At 58.4% G+C, this 24,064-nt stretch overlaps 3 protein-coding genes across 3 annotated transcripts; 2 read left to right on the top strand and 1 right to left on the bottom strand.

Moving 5' to 3' along the window:
* Positions 1 to 247: 247 nt before the first annotated feature.
* EPHA2 (EPH receptor A2) lies at positions 248 to 13,475 on the top strand. Its single transcript, XM_074558517.1, is given in 18 exon segments — positions 248 to 787; positions 790 to 937; positions 3,579 to 3,646; positions 4,137 to 4,800; positions 5,780 to 5,935; positions 6,030 to 6,362; positions 6,476 to 6,600; positions 7,004 to 7,163; positions 7,275 to 7,374; positions 7,487 to 7,542; positions 7,621 to 7,746; positions 7,831 to 8,013; positions 8,594 to 8,655; positions 8,764 to 8,973; positions 9,441 to 9,590; positions 9,814 to 10,007; positions 11,033 to 11,188; positions 12,822 to 13,475. Coding segments are annotated over 18 exon segments (3,024 nt in total). The 5' UTR covers positions 248 to 760; the 3' UTR covers positions 12,928 to 13,475.
* Positions 13,476 to 15,617: 2,142 nt separating this feature from the next.
* Positions 15,618 to 21,335, bottom strand: CLCNKA (chloride voltage-gated channel Ka). The gene is made up of 19 exons (XM_074558476.1): positions 20,789 to 21,335; positions 20,579 to 20,707; positions 20,355 to 20,483; positions 20,116 to 20,255; positions 19,952 to 20,029; positions 19,786 to 19,864; positions 19,589 to 19,714; positions 19,394 to 19,478; positions 19,224 to 19,325; positions 18,560 to 18,644; positions 18,307 to 18,468; positions 18,159 to 18,228; positions 17,712 to 17,822; positions 17,379 to 17,592; positions 17,164 to 17,297; positions 16,506 to 16,597; positions 16,344 to 16,427; positions 16,149 to 16,235; positions 15,618 to 15,960 (listed from the first exon to the last, which is right to left on the bottom strand). The coding sequence occupies exons 1-19, from the start codon at positions 20,907 to 20,909 to the stop codon at positions 15,922 to 15,924; spliced, it is 2,067 nt and encodes a 688-aa protein (XP_074414577.1). The 5' UTR covers positions 20,910 to 21,335; the 3' UTR covers positions 15,618 to 15,921.
* Position 21,336: 1 nt separating this feature from the next.
* Positions 21,337 to 22,457, top strand: HSPB7 (heat shock protein family B (small) member 7). The gene is made up of 3 exons (XM_005496224.4): positions 21,337 to 21,529; positions 21,618 to 21,751; positions 21,955 to 22,457. Exons 1-3 carry the CDS (start codon positions 21,475 to 21,477, stop codon positions 22,138 to 22,140), a joined length of 375 nt encoding a protein of 124 aa, XP_005496281.1. The 5' UTR covers positions 21,337 to 21,474; the 3' UTR covers positions 22,141 to 22,457.
* Positions 22,458 to 24,064: the final 1,607 nt, after the last annotated feature.

The following is a 24,064-nucleotide window of genomic DNA, read 5'->3' as shown; positions in this document are numbered from 1 at the left end:
TGGGGTGCTATGGGATTTGGGGTGCGGTGGGTGATGGGATTTAGGATGCTGTGGGATTTGGGGTGCTGTGGGTGATGGGATTTGGGGTGCTATGGGATTTGGGGTGCTGTGAGATTTGGGGTGCTGTGGGTGATGGGATTTGGGGTGCTATGGGATTTGGGGTGCTGTGGGTGATGGGACTTGGGGTGCGGTGGGTGATGGGATTTGGGCTGCTGTGGGTGCTGTGGGATTTGGGGTGCTGTGGGTGATGGGATTTGGGGTGCTGTGGGATTTGGGGTGCTGTGGGTGATAGGATTTGGGGTGCTGTGGGATTTGGGGTGCTGCAGGTCCATGAGGACGGTGGTGCTGAGGATTTGGGGCCCGAGCAGCCCCCCCACACCGGTTCCCCCCAATCCCCCCAGTATCGAACTGGTGGGCGGGGGGCGTGGCCGGTAGTAACGGCGTGGCCCCGCCCCCTGCAGCCATTGGCTGCCGCCTCCCCGCCCTTCCCACGCCGATTCATGAATGAAAGGGGAGGGGGCGGGAGGGGGGAGCGCGTTCACCCCTTCAGGACCGGGCTTGGGGGGTCCCCGCGGGGCTGCGGGACCCCCGAACCCCCTCCAGGGCCGTGCCCCACCTTGGGGGGGCTCCCACAGCCCCCTCCCCTCCCCCCGGCCGCGTCCCTCCCTGGGGCACGCGCCCTCCCAGTGCCGTACTGGTGCGTACTGGGAGCGGCTGCTGCGCCTTTAAGAGCGGGCGTGGCCGGTGACGTCAGCGGGGCATGAATGAACAGGAGCGGGCGCGCGGCCCCGCACCCCACATCCCCCGTACTCCCCGCGGGGCCGCCGCTCGTGGGGCGCGCCCGGGACCCCCCAAAACCGCCCCGCCATGGCGGGCACCCCCGCGGCCCTCACCCTCCTCCTCCTCACCGCCCTCAGCCCCCTGGCCGCCGAGGAAGGTGAGTCCCACACTTTTTTTTATGGGGGGGAGCACCCCGAAACCCCTTTATTGTGGGGTGGGGTGGTTTTGGGGTAAATTCAGGTGGTTTGGGGGGAGCTGAGGAGTTGGGGAGCGCTCTGAGGGTAAAGGGGAATGTGGGTTCCCCCTTCCCCCCGCATAGTTTGGGGTGCGGTGCGGAATCTGCAGGTGCCGGAGCGCCTTTGGGGCGAGGCAGGAGGGGAAGGTTAAAATTAAGGGAAAAGTTGAAATGAGGGCGGAGAAGTTTAAATGAAAAGGGGAAAAGTTAAATTAATGAGCAAAAGTTAAAGTAAGGGAGGGGGGAGTTAAAAAGGTGTGTGGGGAGATAAAAATACTGGGGGGGGGGGGGGGGACAGCTAAAATGGGGGAACAACTAAAATAGAGGAGAAATAATTTAAATGGGGAGGAAAAAAGTTGAAATGAGGCGAAACCCAAGAGTTTGGGGCAACTTTTCCCGTGCCGAGCGTCGAACCGACGCGCCGGGGCCAGGTCCTGCCGGGAGCCCCCAAAGGAGGCTGGCACAGGGGTGAAGGTGGGGGGGATTAAAAAATAAATCCCCCAAAAAAGGGGAAAATCACCTTAAAATGGAGCGTTTCCCATGGGTGGTGCAGGATCGGGTAGGATCCGGCCGGAGAGCTGGAAAACAATGTCAGGAAAATTCCAAAAAATTGCTGGGAAAAAACAAGCAGCGTCTCGGCCTCCACCTCGCAGCCCTTCCCCCGGTGATTTTGGGGCTTAATTTGGCAGGATTGGGCAAAAAAAAAGGGGGAAATTCACTTTTTTGTGTACACCTGGAATTTTCTTAGGATTGAGTTTCTATAAACTCTGCCTGACGGCTTTAATCCGTCATTTTTTGAGGGTAAAGTGGAAGAATCCAGCCCCAAATGCAAATAAATCAGAGGCTGGCATGGAAAATACTCCCTGAAAACTAAAAATGGGGTAAAAAAACCCTAAAATAAGGATTTTTGGGGTACAGCAGAGGGGGTGGCAGCTGTGGGATTTGGGGTGTGTTCCCAAAGTGCTGTTTCCCAGGAGGGAATACTGGGATTTGAGGTTTGAGAAGTGCGTGGGGGGAAAGGGAAAGTGATGGGAGTGGTGGGATTTGGGGATTTCGGGGGGATTGGTTCCCCTGTGTGAGATCCAGTGGGATTTGGGGTGAGCTGAGGTGGGGAGGAGGTTAAAGAGGAGGGAATGGAGCAGGATTGGGACTGGGATGGGATCAATTTTGGGATTATGATTGGGTTCAGATTGAGATTGAGGAGGGGATAAGGATGGGAATAATTTGGCGATTGGGATTCTTGTTAAGGGTGAGATGGGGATGGGATTGGGATGGGAGTGAAGGGGATGGGATTCGGGTTCACTGTGGGAATTTAATTCGGATTCAGACAAAGATTGGGATGGGAACGAGGTTAGGGCAGGGCAGGGACAAGGATGCAGCCGGAATGGGATTGGGAATGGGACGGGGGTGGCGCTGACGGTGGCGATAGGGTTGGTGGCACTGGAGGTGGGGGCGGCCGTGCCGGGTGACGAAGGTGACGGAGAATTTGATGATGATGATGATGGTGGTGGCGGTGGGTACAGGTGACTCCCGGGACGGGGCTGCGGCCCCGGCACCGTCCCCAGAGCCACCCGGGGGCACCGGCGGGGAACCCCCGCCCGCTCCGGCCCTGGCTCCGGCAGCTTTCCGCTCTCCGGAGGCTCGCGGGGGGGATTTCCAGCCTCAGGAAAACCGGGATATCCGCCCCGGCATCCTTCCTGAGCCCGGGCACGGCGCGGGGGGGACGCTGCAGCCCCTCGCGTCCCCCCCAGGCAGGTTCTGGGGTCCCCCCCAAACCTGACCCGGACGCCAGCCCGTTCGTGGGAGCTGGGGGGGCACATCCGTCCCGAAATGGCCCCGTCCCGCCGGACCCATCTCCCGCTGAACCCGGGCGTCCGGGCACATTCCTGGGGGGTGATTCACCGGGGGGCCCCGCTCCCTCCCCGGCCTCCTCTTCCTCCTCTTCCTCTCCCGGCGCTGGATCCGGCCGCCGCCCTCGGCGTGCCAGGGCAGGTCCCTCCGGGCCCCGCGGCTTCCCCGCCTCTGGGGGCGGCCCCGGGGGGCTTCGTCCAGCGGAATCTGCCGGGAACGGGGGGTCCGTGGGTCCAGGGGACACCTGTGGGGCCTGGGACTGTTTGGAGGTCCTGGGGACATCTGTGGCTCTTGGGGACGCCTGTGGAAATGGGGTGGATCTGTGGGTCCTGGGGGTATCCAGGGTCTTGGGGACATCCATGGAACCTCCTGGCTGGCATCTGGGGGTTCCAGGGATGTCTGTGGGTGCCCAGGACATCCAGGGATCCTGGTGGGATGTCTGTGGGTCTCAGGGATATCTGTGGGTGCTGATGTCATCCAGAGGTCCCAGGGACATCTGTGGGTGCCCAGGGCATCTATGAATTTTGGGGACATCTGTGGATCCCAGGAGTGTTTGCACATCCTGGGGACTTCCTTGGGGTTGTCCATGGGTCCTGAGGGACATCCGTGGGTCCTGGGGGACCAACATCCACGGGCCAGAGGGGTGTATTGGTGGCACCTGCAGGTCCTGGTGGCATCTGCTGACGTCCCTGTCCTCTCTCCTCTCCCACAGTGGTGCTGCTGGACTTCGCCAAGGCACATGGGGAGCTGGGCTGGCTCACCCATCCCTATGGAAAAGGGGTGAGCACACATGGATGCAGCATCCAGCCCCGCTGGCTGGCTCTGGGATGGGGAATGGGGACAGCCTTGGGGGAGCTCCACGGGGATGGGACAAGGACATCACAGGAATGGGGATGAGGGCATCCATGGGGACCTCCATGGGAATAGAGACATTCACAGGGATGGGTCTGGGGGCATTCATGGGAATGGGGACAGGAGCATCTGTAAGGGAGGGATCTCCACAGGAACATCCTTTGGTCATGAGGATCTCCATGGGCATGGGGACAGGGACATCCATGGAAACCTCTGCTGGAATTGGGCTGTAGCCCTCCATGGGACCAGGAACAACCATGGGGATGGACGTGGGAGCACCCATGGGTTTGGAGACCTCTGGGATGTGTCTGGGGACCTCCATGGGAATGGGGACGGGGGAATGAGACAGGGACAAACCCATCCCTGGGGACAGTGCCTCAGTTCCCCTCCATAGCCCCATTTCTGTCTCTGGGGACAGTGGGACCAGCTGCAGAACGTCCTCAACGACTCCCTGATCTACATGTACTCCGTGTGCAACGTCCTGGAGGGCGAGCAGGAGAACTGGCTCCGCACCAACTGGATCTACCGCGGCGTGGCCCAGCGCATCTTCATCGAGCTGCAGTTCACCGTGCGCGACTGCAACAGCTTCCCCACGGCCGGCGGCGGCTCCTGCAAGGAGACCTTCAACCTCTACTACGCCGAGTCCGACGTGGATTACGGCACCAACTTCCAGAAGCGCCAGTTCAAGAAGATCGACACCATCGCCCCGGACGAGATCACCGTGCAGGAGGATTTCGCCGCCCGCAACGTGAAGCTCAACGTGGAGGTGCGCTCGGTGGGGCCGCTCCACAGGAAGGGTTTCTACCTGGCCTTCCAGGACCTGGGCGCCTGCGTGGCGCTGCTCTCCGTGCGCGTGTACTACAAGCGCTGCCCGGCCGTGGTGCGGGGCATGGCGAGGTTCCCGGAGACCGTGGCCGGCGCCGACTCGCAGACCTTGGCCGAGGTGCGGGGCTCGTGCGTGGCCGAGGCCGTGGCCGAGCAGGCGCCCGCCCTGCACTGCAACGCCGACGGCGAGTGGCTCGTGCCCATCGGGGAGTGCCTGTGCCGCGCCGGCTTCCAGAGCCTGGGAGACACCTGCCAAGGTATGGACTGGGCTGAGCTGAGGGGTGGTGAGGAGAGGATTCGCCCCAAAATTCCCAATCCTCAGCCTTGAGGGGATTGTGGAACGGCTTAGCTGAGAGAGGGGTGGGGTGTCGCTATAGGACATGAAAGAACACAAGCGCACTGCTTGTTTCAAGGTAAAGAAAAAACCACTGCTGTTTTCAAGGTGAAGAAAAAAGGGAAGTTTATTTTCTGACTCCAACATTTATAATTTTCTAAGAGCAACAGTGGATTGGAGGGTGACAGTGCCACCCCTCCAATGACACTGGACAGACTAACAGTCTATCAACTTTCTCTTTTTTCATAAAAGAATGCAAAACAGTGAGTTATTTACAGAAAGTGTGTGAGAAAGTTTGCTACAAGAATGTTAACATTAGAAGGCTTAGAAAATCTCAAACTACAGCGATAGGTGGGGCAGTGATTGCAAAAATGAGGTGAAATGCCTGAAAAATTCCAGATTCAGGGTCGGAGAAAGGAGGTTTTGGCTCCAAAACTCCCAGCCCTGGATCCTCATCTTTCAGCATTACCACTGTAGTGAGAACTCACGTGAAGGATGTGCTGGGGGGATTCCAGTAGTAAAAGTAAAGTAAAATAAAGTAGCAATACTTTAAAGTAGCAATACAAAGTAGCAAAGAAATAAATAAAGTAGCAGCTTCAAAATAAGCAAAATACCCTAAAATTCCCCACTTGAGCTGGAGGAATGAGATGTTGGACCCAAAATTCCCCATCCTGGATCATTCCCCTAACTCACTAATGCAGTGAGTGCAGCAGGGCTCAGCCAGGAGTGGGGTGGTTTTGGGGGGCTCCCCAGTAATAAAGAAGCTGCAAAATGAGGCAAACTCTCCATAACTCCTCTCTGGGTGCTTGGGGGATGCTTCCCCCCCACCTGCCAGGTGGATCCCATGGATGGGGAGCGGGATTTGGGATTTCACTGATGTCACTTTGTGTGTGTCCCCCCAGCTTGTCCCCCTGGCACCTTCAAGGCTGCAGTGTCCTCGGGGGGCTGCCAGCCCTGTCCCCCCAACACCCTGCCTGCCCCAGCTGCTGCTGCCACCTGCCCATGCGAGGACGGATTTTTCCGGGCCCCTGAGGATCCTCCGGAGCATCCCTGCACCCGTAAGTCACCTGTCTGGGGAGGACACTGTGGTGTCACCTCACTGAGGTGACACAGAACCACCCTGTCCCCTGACCCCACCCTGTGTCCCCGCAGGTCCCCCCTCGCCCCCACAGGCTGTCACAGCCCTGGGGTTGGGGGCCGCGGTGCAGCTGCGCTGGGCCCCCCCGGCCGACCCCGGTGGCCGCGAGGACGTCACCTACAGCGTCACCTGCGAGCAGTGCTGGCCCGAGAGCGGCGAGTGCCGGCCCTGCGACGGGGGCGTCCGCTTCTCGCAGCCCCCCCAGGGGCTCACGGGGACGGAGGTCACTGTCACCGACCTGGAGCCACACGTCAACTACACCTTCACCGTGGAGGCCCGCAACGGGGTGTCCCCCTCCAGCCACCAGCGCAGCGTGGCCAGCGCCACCATCAGCGTCAACCAGACAGGTGAGGGGACACCGGCAGCTCCCACACCTTCCCTCCATAGTGGGGACACATCTGTGGTGTCCCCGTCCCCCATGGGAACACCTCAGTGATGTCCCTTTGTGTCCCCACAACAGAGCCTCCCCGGGTGACATCAGTGAGCCTGGATGGACGGACGGCCACCAGCCTGGTCCTGTCCTGGACGGTGCCACTGCGGCAGCAGAGTCGGGTCTGGAAGTACGAGGTCACCTACAGCAAGAAGGTGACACAGCCTGACACCTCCATCTGTGTCACCTCCATCCGTGTCACCACCATCCTTGCCCCCAGCTGTGTCAGCTCTGTCAATGCAATCTCCGTCCACGTCATCCCTCCATCCTTGCCCTGAGCCACATCAACCCCCCATCCACGCCACCTCCATCCTTGTCCCCATCCCTGCTCCATCCACATCACCCCTCCATCCATGTCACCTCCCCATCCATGTCACCTCCCCATCCATGTCACCTCTATCCTTGCCTCTATCCGTGTCCCTCCCATGTTCATCCCTCTGTCCCTGTCACCTCCATCCCTGCCCCATCCATGTCACGTCCCGACGTCACCTCATCTTTGCCCCACCCGTGCCACCCCTCCCTGCGTGTCACCCTAATGTCACCCTGCCGTGTCCCCAGGTGGATGAGAACAGCTACTCAGTGCTGCGCTGTGAGGGCACCTCTGTCACCCTGCCCAAGCTGTCCCCAGGCACCGCCTACGTGGTTCGGGTCCAGGCTCTCACCGCCGACGGCCACGGGGCCTTCAGCCCCCAGCACGAGTTTGAGACCCTGCCCGAGGGTGAGGAGGGGCTGGGGGGGTCAGGAGTGCGGGGTGGGGGCTCCAGGGGGTGTCAGGAGTGGGGTGTTGGTGCTCCAGGGCGTGCAGGGCTCACCTGGATGGTCCCCACAGGTTCTGAGGCCATGGCATCAGCCACCGTCATCGCTGGCAGCATCGCCGGCGTCGTCTTTGTCGCCTTCCTCTTGGCCACTCTCCTCTTCATCCTCCGGTGGTAAGGGGACAAACTCCCCCCAAAACCTCCCAAAAACCCCAAAATGTTGTTGTCCCACCATCCAATATGGGCAGGGGATGATCTTTTGGGATAAAATGCTGCTTTTCCGCAGGAGGAAGAGGTCACGGCCGCGCCAATCCGCTGAGGATGTCTACTTCTCCAAGTCAGGTGAGCCATGGGACAGTGGGGACAACAGGGATGGGCAGGGGGTGACAGGGGTGCTGACCTTCTCCTTGACACTTCCAGACCAGCTGAAGCCCCTCAAGACCTACGTTGATCCCCACACTTACGAAGACCCCAACCAGGCCATGCTCAAGTTCACCACCGAGATCCCTCCATCCTTCATCACCCGCCAGAAAGTCATCGGTGCCGGTGCGTGGCTTTGTCCCCCCCCAGAGACACCCCAAAATCAGGGTGGGACAGGGGGGCTAAAGGTGCCCACATTTTTTGGAGCAGGTGAATTTGGGGAGGTGTACAAGGGCACCCTGAAGCGCGGCAGGAAGGAGGTGCCAGTGGCCATCAAGACATTGAAGGTGGGCTACACGGAGAAGCAGCGCGTGGACTTCCTGAGCGAGGCCACCATCATGGGACAGTTCTGCCACCACAACATCATCCGCCTCGAGGGCGTTGTCTCCAAGTGTGAGTGTCCTCTGTGTCCTGTCCCCACAAAAAAAACACCCCAATTTCCCACCCCAAAAAAGAGTTATAAAAATAAGGTGCTTTGAGCAACAGTGCAAAGAGGAATTTGAGGGACTTGGGTCTTTTTGAGGGATGAGGTTGGGGATTTTTCTGGGGAGGGAATTCAGGTTTATTTGGGAGGTTTTATGGGGAGCTTCAGGGATTTTTGGAGGAGTTGGGGGAGTTATTTTGGGGTTTTGGCTGTTGGGGTTTTTTGGAGTCTGTAAGGGGGTTAAAACTTTATTGTTGCTTTGGGAATGTTTAACGGAGGTGACTTTTTGGGGAGTTGAGGGTCTGGAGTTTTTGGGGAGAACTGGTAGGGTTTGGGTTTTGGGGAGTGGTTTGGGTTTTTGTAGTTTTTGAGGGGTTGGGGTTGTTTTGGGGGGTTGGGTTGTTTTGAGGGGCATTGGGCATTTGGGGGTTTAAGGATTTTGCGAAGGCTTGTGGGAGGTTTAGAGATTTTAGGGTGGTGACTTTTTGGAGGGCTCGGAGGGATATTTTTTGGTGTTTTTACCTATTTTGGGGTCTTTCTTTTGTACAGACAAGCCCTTCATGATCATCACAGAGTACATGGAGAACGGGGCACTGGATAAATTCTTGAGGGTAGGTGACACAGGGTGGCAACAACCACAGGGTGGTGGAACCTCCAACACCCACCAAGGGAGGTGGGACAACAGGTGGATTCCAGGCTGGATTCTCCCCTTTTCCCAGGAAAAAGAAGGTGAATTTGGCATCATCCAGCTGGTGGGGATGTTGAGGGGCATCGCTGCTGGCATGAAGTACTTGGCCAACATGAATTACGTCCATCGGGACCTGGCTGCCAGGAACATCCTGGTGAACAGCAACCTGGTGTGCAAAGTGTCCGATTTCGGGCTCTCGAGGGTGCTGGAAGATGACCCTGAAGCCACCTACACCACCAGCGTGAGTGTCACTGCAGCAGGGTGGTGGCCAGGGAGGGGTGGCTGGATGGCCAAGGTGAGGGGGTGGTTGGTTGTGTTGGGGTGGTCATCCAAGGTGGGTGATTGTCCATCATGGTGGCCATGTTGGGTGGTTGAACAAGGTGGGTGATTGTCCATCATGGTGGCCATGTTGGGTGGTTGAACAAGGTGGGTGATTGTCCATCATGGTGGCCATGTTGGGTGGTTGAACAAGGTGGGTGATAGTGAGTCATGGTGGCCATGTTGGTGGGGTTGAATAAGGTGGGTGATTGTCCATCATGGTTGGTCGTGTTGGGTGGTTGAACAAGGTGGGTGATTGTCCATCATGGTGGTCATGGTAGGGTGGTTGTCCAAGGTGGATGATAGTGAACCGTGGTGGCCATGTTGGTGGGGTTGAACAAGGTGAGGTGGTTTTTTGGGGGTGCAGGGTTGACCCCAATGTCGCTGTAGGGCGGGAAGATCCCGATCCGTTGGACGGCACCCGAAGCCATCTCCTACCGCAAGTTCACCTCTGCCAGCGACGTCTGGAGCTACGGCATCGTCATGTGGGAGGTGATGTCCTACGGCGAGCGGCCCTACTGGGAGCTCTCCAACCACGAGGTGAGCGCCCACCCTCCACCACCACCAGTGTTCTGGGAGACATTTGGGAGACAAGGCTGGGATCAACCTGGGACAGTGGAAGGTGTCCCTGCCCAGGGCAGGGGCTACAATGAGATGAGTTTAAAATCATTCCAGCCCAAACCATTGTGGGATTTTGTGAATGAACACCATTTTTAGGGGGGACCATCCCTGACCCTCCTCCTCCTCCTCCTCCTCCTCGTAGGTGATGAAGGCCATCAACGAGGGCTTCCGCCTCCCGGCACCGCTGGACTGTCCCTCGGCCATCTACCAGCTGATGATGCAGTGCTGGCAGCAGGAGCGCTGCCGGCGCCCCAAATTCCCCGACATCGTCAGCATCCTCGACAAACTCATCCGCGCCCCCGACTCCCTCAAGGCACTGGCAGATTTCGACCCTCGGTGAGTGCAGGGAGCACCAGGATGGGGGGCAAGGAGAGGGAGGGCAGAAATTGCCCAGAGCAGCTGTGGCTGCCCCTGGATCCCTGGCAGTGCCCAAGGCCAGGCTGGGCAGGGCTGGGAGCAGCCTGGGACAGTGGAAAGTGTCCCTGCCCATGGCAGGGGTGCGCTTTAAGGTCCCTCCCAACCAAACCAGTCTGGGATTCTCTGATTCTTGCACATCTTTGTGTCTTCTATCATTTTTCGCACTCTCATGGTGCTGTTTTGGGTTGAGTTTTGCATCTCTGCACTCCTTCGTTGCTTCTGGCATCTCCATTTCTGCATCATTTTTTGGTATGTCCCAGTTTTCACATATCCACTTTTTGCAGCATTTCATTTTCTCCATCACAATTTCATCATCTCATTTTTGCATTTGTTTTTTGGCATCTTCCCATTTCTGCATTGTTTTTCCATTTTCATGTCATTTTTCACATCTTTCCATTTCTGCATCATTGATTTAACCTTCCACTTTCACATCACTTTTTGCACCATTTCATTTCTGTGCTATTTTTGCATCCTTCCAGTTTTTGGCATTATTTTTTCCTTTTTCCATTTACACAGATTTTCTCATCTTTTTGTTTTTACAATTTTTTTTGCATCTTTTCAACTCGTGTTATTTTTCCATCCTTCCACTTTCGCATCTCTGTTTGCCGCCCTTTCATTCCCGCTCCATTTTTGCACCTTTCCGTTCCTGCATCATTTTTTGCATTGTTTAATTTCTGCAATATTTTTGTGTCCTCACCTTTCTGTGTCATTCTTTGCACCTTCTCATTTTCACATTGTTTTTTGCACCTTCCCATTTTCACATCGTTTTTTGCACCTTCCCATTTTCACATTATGTTTTTACACCCCTCCATTCCTGCATCATTTTTTGCATCATTTCCTTTCTGCATCACTTCCACGCCCTTCTGTTTTCACATGGCTTTTCCAGCCTTGCATTTCTGCATCACTTTTATTGAATTTTTCTATTTTTGCCTCATTTTCCGCAGGGTGTCCATCCGGCTGCCCAGCACCAGCGGCTCCGAGGGCGTCCCGTTCCGCTCGGTGCCGGAGTGGCTGGAGTCCATCCGCATGCCCCAGTACACCGAGACCTTCATGGCCTCGGGCTACAGCACCATCGAGAAGGTCCTGCAGATGACCAGCGAGTGAGTCCCTGCCCGTGCTGTCCCTAGAATGTGTCCCCACACTGTCCCCATCCCCTCCCCTCCAACTCCCGAGGGACAGGGATGTGCTGGGAACGGAAACCACTTCCGTGGCCTTGGTGGCCCGAGGGATGGGATAAAATTAGATGTTCCTTGGCTGGAGAGGCTGAGATGAGCTGTATCTGTCCCTTGAGATGAGCTGTATCCATCCATTCCTTGGGACGAGCCATGTCAGTCTGTCCATCCCTCGGGATGAGTCATGTCCATCCATCCAACCATCCGTCCATCCCCTCGGATGAGCCTTGTCCATCCATCACCTGGGATACGCCATGCCTCCATTCCCTTCATCCCCTGGGATAAGCCATGTCCATCCATCCCTCCATCCCTCCATCCCTCCATCCCTCCATCCCTCCCCTGGGATGAGCTGTGTCCATCCATCCATCCATCCATCCATCCCTTGGGATGAGCCATGTCCATCCATTCATCCGTTCTTTGGGATGAGCTGTGTCCATCCATCCATCTCTCAGGATGAGCCATATCCATCCATCCATCCATCCCCCAGAATAAGCCATGTCCACCTGTCCCCCGCTTCAGATGAGCCATGTCCATCCATCCCTTGGGATGAGCCATGTCCATCCATCCCTTGGGATTAGCTCTATCCATCCATCCATCCATCATAAGCCATGTCCATCCATCCCTTGGGATGAGCCATGTCCATCCATCCCTTGGGGTTAGCTATGTCCATCCATCCATCCCTTGGGATGAGCCATATCCATCCATGCCTTGGCTATGTCCGTCCATCCATTGAGATGAGCCATATCCATCCATCCATCCCCCAGAATAAGCCATGTCCATCCATCCCTTGGGGTTAGCTATGTCCGTCCATCCATCCATCCATCCATCCATCCATCATAAGCCATGTCCATCCATCCCTTGGGGTTAGCTATGTCCGTCCATCCATCCATCCATCCATCCATCCATCATAAGCCATGTCCATCCATCCCTTGGGGTTAGCTATGTCCGTCCATCCATCCATCCATCCATCCATCCATCCATCCATCCCTTGGGATGAGCCATGTCCATCCATGCCTTGGCTATGTCCGTCCATCCATTGAGATGAGCCATATCCATCCATCCATCCCCCAGAATAAGCCATGTCCATCCCTTGGGATGAGCCATGTCCATCCATCCCTTGGGGTTGGCTGTATCTGTCCATCCATCCATCCCTCGGGATGAGCCATGTCCACCCCCTCATCCATCCATCCATCCATCCATCCCTTGGGATGAGCCGTATCCATCCATCCATCCATCCATCCATCCATCCATCCATCCATCCCTTGGGATGAGCCATGTCCACCCCCTCATCCATCCATCCATCCATCCCTTGGGATGAGCCGTATCCGTCTGTCCATCCATCCATCCATCCATCCCTTGAGATGAGCTGTGTCCATCCATCCATCCCTTGGGATGAGCCATGTCCCCTCCCCATCCATGCCCCCCCACGAGGACATGGGTGCTGCTCCCAGCTCCCCCCAGTCCTGGGCTGTGGCCGTGGTGTCTCCAGCCCCATTCCCCCATTCCTGACCCCATTCCTGACTCCGTTCCTGACTCCGTGTTCTCCTGTTCCCCTTCCCAGGGACATCAAGCGGATCGGGGTGCGGCTGCCGGGCCACCAGAAGCGCATTGCCTACAGCCTGCTGGGGCTGCAGGAGCAGGCAGGGGCTGGGGGGTCCCCAGGCTGACCCCCCACCCCCAGAACTCCACATCGACCCCCCCTCCTCCCCGAGGGGTTTATTTATTATTTCTGTAATTATTAAGGGGGTTTTTTTATAGTGTTATTGATCTTGTCCCCGCGCCTGGGGATGAAACGGGTGCTGCCCCTTCCCTCCCCCCTAAAAAAATGGAATTTCAAGCTTGTTTGGAACTGGGGGAAGGATTTTTTTTTCCTATTTTCCCCCCACATTTCAAGAAAAAAAGGGCTCAGTCCCAAAACTGATTTATTTTTGCTTTTTTTTTCCTCCCTATTTATTCCTCTCCCACCAGGTTTTTGGGTGTATTTTTTTGCCCTTTATTGCTGATCTGCCAGTGTTGCCTTGTATTTTGTAACCTAATTTATTCTATTTTTGTATATTTATTGCGAGGAATTAAAGGTCGTGTCGGGTTTGGGAGAGAAAAAAGGGGGAAATTTTAAAAACCCAGCTCGGATGCTTTTTCCCCCCCTTTTTTCATAGATTTATGGGGATTTTTGTGGGGTTTTGAATAAAAATATGTGCTTTTTGGTTTTCTAGAATATTGTATTTTCCCACTGGTTCACAGAGATTGAGGGAATTTGGGGGACAAAGAGAGGGGGTTCCCCCTAGATTTTAGGGGATTTAAGGATTGTAAGAGGGTTTTAATGGGTTTTTTTAAGGTGTTTTAAGGATTTTTAAAGGTTTTGGGGTGCATTAAGGGGGAGTTAAGGAGGTTTAAAGTTTTGGGAGTTTTTAGGTATTTTAAGGTTTTTTAAGGAGTTATCAGGGTTTGTAAGGAGGGTTGGGGGCTTTGAAGGGGTTTGAAATTATTTTTTAGGGAGGCTTAATGCTTTTAAGGGGTTTATTTAGGGAATTTTGGGGGGGGTTAGGTGGGTTTTAAAAGTGAGAGGGTTTAGGGGTTTTAATGGGGGTTTAAATGGGATAAAGAGGATTTTTAAGGAGGTTTAAATGAGTTAAAGAGGGTTTTTAAAGGGGTTTACAATTTTTAGGGGGTTCTCAGGGATTTTAGGGGTTTCACAGGGCTCCGGGAGCGTTTCCCATGCGGGGCCCCTTTCCCCAGCAAAACCCAGGAGGAATTTTGGCCTTTCCATCCCCCGCCGCTCCCCGAAGCCAAAGCCCGGCCGCGCCGGCTGCCCGGAGCCTGCAAATGACTGGGTAGGAAAACGCCGGAAAAAAAAAGGGTTTGACATTTTTTTCTGCCCCAAACCATAATAAGGGACGGGTGGGAGGTGAGGGCGGACCAACATCGCGCTGCGAAAGCCGCGGGTTTGGGGGATTTTCACCCCGTTCGGGGGGACTTTGTCCTATGGGTGTCGTGAGTCCGTCGGGCTCAGCCCCGGCGCCGGCCGCGATCGCGGCTCAAAGTCCGGAGGTGCCCGGGAGGGGCCGGATCGGGGGGGGACACTCCGGGTTGGGTGGGATCGGGGGGACACCCCGGGAAAAGTGGGGGGACACTCAGGGAGGGGCTGGATCGGGGGGGGCACCCCGGGAAAGATGGGGGGCACCCCGGGAAAAGTGGGGGGACACTCAGGGAGGGGCCGGATCGGGGGGGGACACCCCGGGAAAAGTGGGGGGACACCCCGGGCTGGGCTAGATCGGGGGGACACCCCGGGAAAGATGGGGGGACACCCCGGGCTGGGCTGGACTGGGGAGACACCTCGGGAAAGTGGGGGGACACCCCGGGTTGGGTGGGATCGGGGGGACACCTCCGGAAAGGTGGGGGGACACTCCGGGTTGGGTGGGATCCGGGGGGGACACCCCGGGAAAAGTGGGGGGACACTCAGGGAGGGGCTGGATCGGGGGGACACCCCGGGAAAGATGGGGAGACACCCCAGGAAAGGTGGGGGGACATTCAGGGAGGGGCTGGATCGGGGGGACACCCCGGGCTGGGCTGCATCGGGGGGGACACCCCGGGAAAGTGGGGGGACACTCCGGGAGGGGCTGGATCGGGGGGACACCTCGGGAAAGGTGGGGGGACACTCCGGGTTGGGCTGGACTGGGGGGACACCCCGGGAAAAGTGGGGGGACACCCCGGGGAAGGTGGGGGTACACTCCGGGTTGGGCTGCATCGGGGGGACACCCCGGGACGGGCTTGATCGCGGGGACACCTCGGGCCGGCCCTGGCACCCCCCGGTCTCCCGTGTGCCAGGGCGGGGCCGGGCAAGGAGCCGACGGGCTGGGGAAGCCACGGGGAAACTGAGGCACGGCGACAGCGGGGCTTTTGGGGTGACGGGCAGGGCTGGGGGTGCTGCCCGCTGCCCACCCACCCACTCACCCCCCTCCGGGCGATCGGGGGGCTGCAGACCCTTCCCCTGCTCCCCTCGCTCCTGCCGTGGGTGCCGCAGCCCAGCCCCGCTCCCAGCGCCCAGCCCGGAGCCCAGCCCAGCTCCTGCCCCACTTTTGGGGTGTCTCCCTGGCGCTGACCCCGCTTCACCCGTCCTGCGCCGGGCCCGGGCATGCCCGCCCTGCCCAACCTGCCCCGCCGCGCCTAATTAACCCCTCAGGCTTAATTACGGCTTCGTTAGCGCCCGATGCGCCGCCCAAACCCGCTGCGCCTCAGTCCGGGGGCACCGAAGAGCGGCGGGGACTCGGGCCCCCCATTTCCCCCGGATTTTGGGGTCACTAAACACCCACCCCCTGATTCATTGCAGTAATTAAAATGAGGATAATTATTTGCTGATAATTTTAGAAGGGTGGCACAGGAGGTGTCACAGAGACTGGGGCACTTCAGTGCACGTCCTGGGCAGTTTTGGGGTGATTTGGGCGGTTTTAAGTAGTGTTGTTGTTGGGTTTGGGAGGGGGTGACTTCCCCAAAAGAAACCGGCAGGAGGAAGAGGAGGAGGAGGAAGCACTGATGGGTCGATGGTTTAATGCACAACTGATGCCCCCAGCCCAGACCCCCCACACTGCTGGGGGGGTCAGGACTCCCCCTCTTTCCATGGGGGACACCTGTGGGGAGGGGTCCCCTGTGGTCCCAAAACGCCATCACTTGGGGTTGGCCAGGTCCTCGATCGCTCTCCGCAGCTGGAAGGGACACAGGGGGTGGGATGGGGATGGGGGCTCTCCCCCCATTTTCCCTTCTCCTTTCAGCCCCTTCCCCCCTCATTGTCCCCCTTTTCCTTCCCCCTTTTCCTTCCCCCTTTTCCTTCCCCCTTTTCCTTCCCCCTTTTCCTTCCCCCTTTTCCTTCCCCCTTTTCCTTCCCCCTTTTCACCTCTGCCCTGCTCACGGCTCCCACCAGCTCCCCAGAGCGGGTGACAAAGACTCGCTGCAGCTTCAGCATCTGGAAGAGGTGGTAGGCCTGGGAAAGGGACAACAGGGACACATGGGGACAAAGCCACCCTCGCCGTGTCCCCTCAGTGTGCCACAGACCTGGGGGGCTCCCAGGACACGTTTCACACCCCCAGACCTGGTGCAGGGAGGTCCATGGAGAGAACTGGAGCATGATGGGCTCGATGGTGCAGTCGTCACCAAGTGTCCCCACCGTGGCCAGCTTGAGGAAGGTGACATGTTAATTTTGGGGTGAAAAAGCAACTTTTTGGGTGTGGTAGGGTGCCCCCACCCCATTTACCTTCTCCCCTTGTGGGGCCTGAGGGTGCTTGTGGCTCTGGAGGAAGGTGACCAGCTGGGACCTGCTGACGGTGCCCACCAGAGTGGGGGACCCTGGAGAGAGGGGACGGTTTGGGAATAATGGGGGGTGGTACTGGGGACACTAAGGGGACATCCCATGGGGACAGCAGGGTGATGGTATGGGGACAGTATGGGAATATCGAGGGGACACCCCACAGGGACACCATGGAGACAGAATGGGAATAGCATGGGGACAGCATAGACAGAGTACAGGGACACCATGGGGACGGTAGGGGAATGGCATGGGGACACCGTGGGGACAGTATGGGAATGGCATGGGGACACCGTGGGGACAGTATGGGAATGGCATGAGGACACCCTGGTGACAGTATGGGAATACTACAGTGGCACCATGGCACTATTGAGGGCACAACATGTGGACACCAACGGGAACAGGACAGCCTGGCACCATAAGAGCAGCATGGGGACACTGCAGGGACACCCCAGAGGGACAGTGTGGGCAAGGCATGGAGAGGGCAGGGGAATATCAAGTGGGCACTGGGGGGACACCATGAGGAGACACAGAAGGGCCACCACAGGGCCAGGGACTCGCTAACCACCCCCCATGGTGACAGTGACCCCCAGGTCCCACATCCCACCTGTGCTCTCCACCACGGGGTACTCAGCGTCAGCAGAGGCGTCCAAGGCCACCAGCACCTCCTGGAACCCGTCCCCCTTGGCCAAGGCCACCACCCGGCGCTCCATGAACTCCTCCACCACCACTTGGTAGGAGCTGGAGAACACAAAACCCCCCAAATTTCCATCATTTCCTGGAGAACGTCCCCAAAACGTGGGCTTTGGGGTGGGGGCTTACGCGATGTGCCGGCTGCGGATGGGGGGCAGGTAGGGCAGCTTCTTGACGATGATGCCGGCGTCGTAGAAGGACGGTTGGTTCTTCTGGCTGATGGCGTTGGCCACCAGCACGGCCAGCACGGTGGGCAGGAGGTGGTCCAGGTGCCCGGTGGCCTCGCACACCAGAAGGGCCGTGGACACCGCGTGGGTCACTGAGCCCGCAAAGGCGGCTGCGCCTGGCGGGGAGCGGGGTCGGGGATGGGGGAGGGTGTCCCCCCTGCCCGTGGGGGTGTCCCCCTGCCCGTGGGGGTGTCCCCCCTGCCCGTGGGTGTGTCTCCCCCACCCCCAGACTCACCAGCCAGGGCGTAGCCAGCAGGAATAATGGGCCGTGGGGGTCCTTCTGAATGGAGCCCCCGTGGGAAGAGCAGGGCCACCACCTCCCCTGTCAGGCGCCCGATGGCTGCTCCTAAAATTGGGGGAGGAAGGAAGGCGGGGAGACCCCTGGAGCCCCCCCAGAATGGTGGAGGGAGAGGTGACCACCCTCCTGCAGCTGTCCCAGAGCTGGATGCCTCCCCTGTACCCCCCAGACTGGATGTACCCCCCTCCAGGGCTGGGTACCCCCCAGTATCCCACTCCAAGGGCTGAGTAAACCCCCTGCACCCCTCTCCTGGGCTGGCTGTGCCCGCCATGCCCCCCTACATTGGCTGTCTGTCCCCACCATGTCCCCCTGCATTGGCTGTGTGTCCCCCCATGTTCCCCCCAGCCTGGCTGTCCCCCCATATCCCCCCAGCCCCTGACTCACCATAGATGAAGATGGGCATGAAGTACCCGGCTGGCAGGGGCAGGGTGGTGGCCAAGATCAGCATCCAGAACTGGGGGGACACAGCGGGGTCACCTCATGGGGACACCGTGTTGGGGGGCGCAGCTGGAGACTGGGGGGCCATGGTTACCTTCATGAGCAGGAAGAAGGTCAGGGTGCCGTAGATGGTGGCAGAGGGATGGTCCCACTCCTGCCAGAGCCCCCCAGGCTTGGCCACCCCCGAGGCGTTGGCAGCCAGCACGCCCCACGTGCGGTTGTCAAAGAGGGAGATGAGATGTTCCTTCATGGTGAGCTGGATGGATGGACAGACAGACAAATGGACACCCTGAGCCCCCGCTGGGAGGTTTTGGGGTCCCCAGGGAGCCCCAAGTGCCCCCACTCACCCTGGAGGCCATGAACTGGCCCAGCCCGGGCGGGAAGGTGATGGAGGCGAGGAGCAGCACGGCCAGCACCGTGTACACGGGTTTGCTGCAGGGGGACACCGGGGCTGGGTGCGTGGGGACGGACAGACAGACACACGGGAGGGACCCAGGGACACTCAGGGTGGATGGGGGGATATCAGGGCACCCAGGGTCGGTGTGGGGGACAGATGGATGCACAGGGTGGGTACATGGCCACCCAGGGTGGATGGGGGGCATATAGGGACAGTTGGGGTGCAGGGAGGGGACACAGGGACACTCAGGGTGATGGGGAGGACACAGAAACACCCAGGGTGTGCAGCAGGGGACACAGGGACACTCAGGGTGGATGTGGAGGGTGTATGGAGGATGCATGGATGGCCAGGGTGCACAGGGTGGACATACGGACACTCAGAGTGGGTGGGCAGGGGGGACACAGGGACACCCAGGGTGTATGGGAAGGACACAGGGACACCCAGGGTGAATGTAGGGAGGGACACAGGGACACCCAGGGTGTATGGGAAGGACACAGGGACACCCAGGGTGGATGGGAAGGACACAGGGACACGCAGCCCCTGCACAGCACGGACACACAGACACCGTGGGTGCAGGGTGCAGACAGACAGATGGACGGACGCCCAGTACAGACTCAGTGGCCAAGAGCTTGGCTGTCAGCCGGTTCCTCTTGACGGCCACCATCATCCAGCGCTGGCAGAAGAGATAAGCACAGGCCACGATCCCACAGATGATCCTGTGAGGAGAGGGCGGGTAGGGCACAGGCAGAGCACAGACAGCACCCCAAAACCGGGCCCTCCGTACCCCAAAATCAGGAAAAAGAAGGTCTCCAGGAGGTCGAAGGGAAAATCAATCTTGAGGTCACTCTTAAAAACAGCGGCGATGGTTTCTGGGAGGGGAGACAGGAATGAGGGTGTGGGTTTGGGGGTGTGCACCCCAAAAATGTCCCGGGGGAGGGTCAAGGGGAAGAGGGGGCACATCCAGCCCAGCCTGCCTTGCCTTGCTCACTGTTGAACACGGCCAGGAGCCGAAACATGAAGGCGCCACAGGTGGCAGCAAAGAAGCCGCGCCAGTAATCCCGCACGGCGAAGTGGGGGGACATCACCTCGATGCTGAAAAGCACCCCTGGAAAAACGGGGAAAGGGATCAGGGCGAGGTTTAGGGGGGGCCCAGGGTGGGATTAGGGGGGTCCTCACCGCTGATGGGTGCCCCGAAGACTGTGGCCACCCCGACGGCTTGAGCTGCCACCAGCATCTCGTGCTGCTTGAACTTGTTCTGTAAGGAGGGGGGGGGGGTTAGGTACAACCCCAGCTTTTTGGGGTAAAATCAAATTTCTCCGTTCATTTTTTGGGTTTGCCCCACCTCATATTCCCTCGTCACCGTGGTCCTCATCTTCCCCAGATAAGCTGCGGCCATGGCGGAGAGGTGGACATAGGGACCCTGGGGGGACACAGTGCTGAGCGCCCCCCACCCCGGCACCGGCTGAAACCGCTGGGGATTTTGGGGTTCAGAAGGGGATCCCTCACCACTTTGCCAAGGAAAACGGTGCTGCCGCACGTCAGGGTGCAGGTCAGCCCCACCACCTTGGCCCCGAAGTTCTGGATGGCCAGGTAGTCCTCCAGCACCACGCCCATCAGGATGGTCTTCAGCTCCGGGATGCCGGAGCCTGGCGGTGGGGAGGGGGGCAGGACCCAAATTTTAGGGGTTCCCCATGACCAAGGGGGCCCTTTAGGGAGTCAGGGAGGTCGGGGTGCAGCCGGCTCACCTCCGGAGTGCGGGGTGATGCTCTGGGCGAAGCCGCTGGAGAAGGCGGCCATGGCCGTGGGGAACAGGGTCCACGAGAGGTACTTGAGCACCGCGATGTCCCCGATCTCCCGGTACAGCCACGTGTGGGCTGGAGGAGAGGTGTCGGGAGGGGAGCTGCACCCCCTAAAGAGCCCCCTGTGTACTCAGTGAGCCCCCAAACGCCCCCAGGGCGCCCCTCGTTACCGGCGTAGAGCCTGGCGACGATGATGTCCATGGCGAAGCTGATGGTGGCCATGAGCACCCCCAGGATGAAGAGGAAGTACCAATCCTCCCCGACGCGGAACAGCTGCCGCTTCACCCACTCCAAGCACCCTGCGAGCGGGGAAACAGGGTGCTGACCCCCCAAAAAACCCCCGCCCCCATAAAATCCCCCTTTTTGGGTGGGGGTCTCACCTCGGACCCTCCTCCGGGCGGTGGGGCAGGGTCTCCAGCTGTGCTCCGACACCAGCACCCTCTCCACCTCCTCCTCCTCCTCCTTCTCCCCCCGCAGCCCCCTGGGGACAGGGCGCTCCATCCCGGGGACGCTTCAGGTGGACCGCACCCCGTTTTTTGTAGCACCCCTGACCCGTTCCTCCCGCCTCGGCCTCCGCTGCCCGACTGAGTTTGCAAACGAGCTCATTAAAAACGACCTTGACGAATCCGACGGACCCGCTCGGGCCGGAGCGAGCCGGGTTTCCTCCCCCCTCCGCCACCCTCCGGCTCCCAGTCCCAACGTACATCCCGCGGCGGGGAGGATTTAATAAGTATTTTAATTCATTATCGTGATTATTCCTTAATAATAGGCATCGCATTCCATGGCGTTGAGCTGGGGGGTTGAACGGAGAGGGGAAAAATTTCCACCGTCTCCGGCGCAAGACCTAAATTTAGCCGGTTTTACGAGAGGTCTGGCAGGCGGCCGGGAGCCTTAACGAGGCTTTAAAAAGCTCGTCAAGTCGAAATATCCCGAAATAACCGATCCGGCGTCGCCTTCGCCGGCAGGAGAGCGAGGAAGGGGGTTCCGCTCATCCCCCCGGCGGGAGCTGGGGGTCGCAGGTGGGCGCAAGCGGCGGCTGAAAGTGAAACCCTCGCCCGCCGGCTCCATGGAGCTTTTCGGGAGCTTTGTCCGGCCCCACGGGGAGAGCCTGGGGTTCCCAGGTGAGTTTGGGGCGCACCCGGGAGGTATTTGGGGAGGGGGGATCCTGGGCAAGCCGTGGCTGTGACCCCCCCAAACCGTGCCCTGCAGCTCGCCCCGGTAACACGGGCGTGGTGAAGACCCTGGGGAACACCTATCAGTTCACGGTGGACGTCAGCGACTTCGCGCCCGAGGACATCATTGTCACCACCTCCAACAACCAGATCGAGGTGCACGCCGAGAAGGTGGGTGCTCCCTCCCTTCCCTGCTCACCCCCAAAATCCTCACTGCGGGTGTGGGGACTGCTCAGCTCCCACCCAATTCCCAAACAGCTCCAGCCACAACCCCAGCAGTATTTAATTCACTATTAATTAATAATGGGGAATAATGAGTCCCTATTCTGCTCGCACCCCAAAATCGCCTCTTTTCACCAATTTTTTTCTCCCAGTTGGCCACAGATGGCACCGTCATGAACACCTTCACCCACAAGTGCCAGCTGCCCGAAGACGTGGACCCCACATCCGTGTCCTCCTCACTGGGGGACAATGGGATGTTGACCATCCGGGCTCAGCGCCGGCCGGCCAAGCACTCCGAGCACGTCCAGCAAACCTTCCGGACTGAGATCAAGATCTGAGGGGTCGGGGGGCTCCTTTCCCCCCCTCTCCTTTCCCTCCCTAGCTAATTAAATGGGTGATTTGGGAAGGAGGTGGGATGTGGGGTAGGGAATGGGAAGGCTCCCTCCAGAGTGGGTCAGACCTGTGCTGAACGCATCCCGTCACCCAGCGGAGAAATTCCGGAGGGGAGTCCCAGCTCCGGCAATTTTTAGCTGGCGCGTGTTGAGGGGGGAGATCCAGCGTGCCAAGAGTCCTGCCGGGAGCCAGGTTCCCTTCCCAACCCTCTGCCAGAGCTTGTCTTTGTATATAGAGCTTGGGATAAATTATTGAGAACGTCCGACTGCCGCCTTCTCCGTTTTTTTGACGTTTCCCTGATGCTTTACCCTTAAAAAGGGGCGCAGGTTCAGACCCAAGGGGTGTCTCGGTAAGGGATATTGTGCCATACCCACAAAAACCCGCACAAGGAGCCGCTCGGGCGCCCGCTGCCCTGTTTATTTCCAGCCTGGGGTGACTCATTTCTTCCCTGAAGCTCTATTTCAGAGCCATTCCCTCAGCTGTCCGGCTGCCGACCCACCTGGAAGGGCACCAAACCCTTCTCCTCCTCCTCCTCCCCTCGCCCACCCTTGCCCACCCTCATCCAGCACCCTGGGGATGCCCCAAGGCCGGGATGCCGGCCCCAGAGCCAAGCGCTCGTTCTGGGGGAGGAAGGGCTCGTTCTGAGGGAGGAAGGGCCTGGCTCTGTGTCCCTGTGTGTACCCACAACAGCGAGGCGCCCGCTGGGGCAGCAGCGCCTGTTTATGGCTACACACAGCCCGGCTCGTGTTGCTGCTCCGCCCGTGACTGCCTGCAGCAGCCTGGCAGCGGCCCAGGCACGGCGCTCAGGGCAATCCCCCTGCGGCAAAAAGGGTCAAAAGCGATGATGGCTGAGGTGGTGAAGGCTCGGGGAGCCGGGGAGGGCAGCGCCCGTCGAGCCCCGGGCAGGGACGCGGCGGCTCCGGCTCGAAGCCAGCCCGGGGCCCAGCGGCGGTCGCTGGTTGCCATCTAGCGGCCCTGGCCCAGGGAGGTGCGGGGAAAGGCGGAGGGAAATGGGGAAACCGCCCTATTTCTGCTCTATTTCTGCCCGAATGGCTTTGGGACAAGGGAGGTGAACAGAGGGAGGAGGGCAGCCCTGCCCCAAACACACTCCACAGGTGCTGGCCCTTCATGGCCGCTCTGGCTCCCCTTGGCCCCTCATGGCTTCCCTCATGGGCCCCCTCTTTCCCTATTTCTGCCCACATAGCTTTGGGACAGGGGAGGTGAGCAGAGGGCTCAGCCCAGCCCCAAACACACCCCACAGGAGCTCGTTCATGGCAGGAAAGCTGGGATAAAAAACAGGTTTTTGGGATGTGTTTGAACTCTTTATCAGTGATCTGGACAAGAGGATTGAGAGTACCCTTGTAGCCCATACAGAACTTTTTCACTTATTTATATATTTTAAGCAAACAAATAAATTAATGTTCATTGGTAGATCACATAATTCTCTTCCTTAATTAGCTGCTATGGGTTATCGATTTCTATATTCCTTTTATCATCTTCTCCAGCTTTCCAAGCCTTAATGTCCTCTGTATTTTCTGGTTACTCCAATGTCCTTGAAGGCCTGTAAATTTAAGATCCCAATTTTTGAATGCCTTTGGCTTTATTGAAGCTTGTCAGGGTTAGTTTTAACAAACTTAAGGTTTTGGAGAATAATGATCTGAGTAACAAGAGTCTGTGTAGAAACTTAACTAGTACTGGCCAAAAGTGGGTGCTGCTCACAATTAATTAAAACAACTAATTAAAAATTATTTAGGAAAATTGTATTATTTCCAACAACAGGGAACCTTCTCCCTGATGAAATGATGAAGCCAAGAGAACAAGTGACAGGAAAAAAGGAACAGCATCAAGTTGTGGCAAGGGAAGTTTATG

Source organism: Zonotrichia albicollis, chromosome 25, assembly GCF_047830755.1.
Source record: "Zonotrichia albicollis isolate bZonAlb1 chromosome 25, bZonAlb1.hap1, whole genome shotgun sequence".
NCBI classification, from domain to species: Eukaryota; Metazoa; Chordata; class Aves; order Passeriformes; family Passerellidae; genus Zonotrichia; species Zonotrichia albicollis.
Note: the sequence above shows the minus strand (reverse complement) of the source record. Positions and strands in the feature narration are given on the sequence as shown.

Excerpts from the sequence above, each read along its gene's own strand:
- CLCNKA (XM_074558476.1), bottom strand. The coding sequence starts at position 20,909 with ATGGAGCGCCCTGTCCCCAGGGGGCTGCGGGGGGAGAAGGAGGAGGAG. Across the intron at positions 19,715-19,785 it reads CTTCGGGGCACCCATCAGCG|GGGTGCTTTTCAGCATCGAG; the intron begins GTGAGGACCCCC and ends CCGTTTTTCCAG. Across the intron at positions 16,428-16,505 it reads AGGCCCCACAAGGGGAGAAG|CTGGCCACGGTGGGGACACT; the intron begins GTAAATGGGGTG and ends ACCTTCCTCAAG.
- HSPB7 (XM_005496224.4), top strand. The coding sequence starts at position 21,475 with ATGGAGCTTTTCGGGAGCTTTGTCCGGCCCCACGGGGAGAGCCTGGGG. Across the intron at positions 21,530-21,617 it reads GGAGAGCCTGGGGTTCCCAG|CTCGCCCCGGTAACACGGGC; the intron begins GTGAGTTTGGGG and ends CGTGCCCTGCAG. Across the intron at positions 21,752-21,954 it reads TCGAGGTGCACGCCGAGAAG|TTGGCCACAGATGGCACCGT; the intron begins GTGGGTGCTCCC and ends TTTTTCTCCCAG.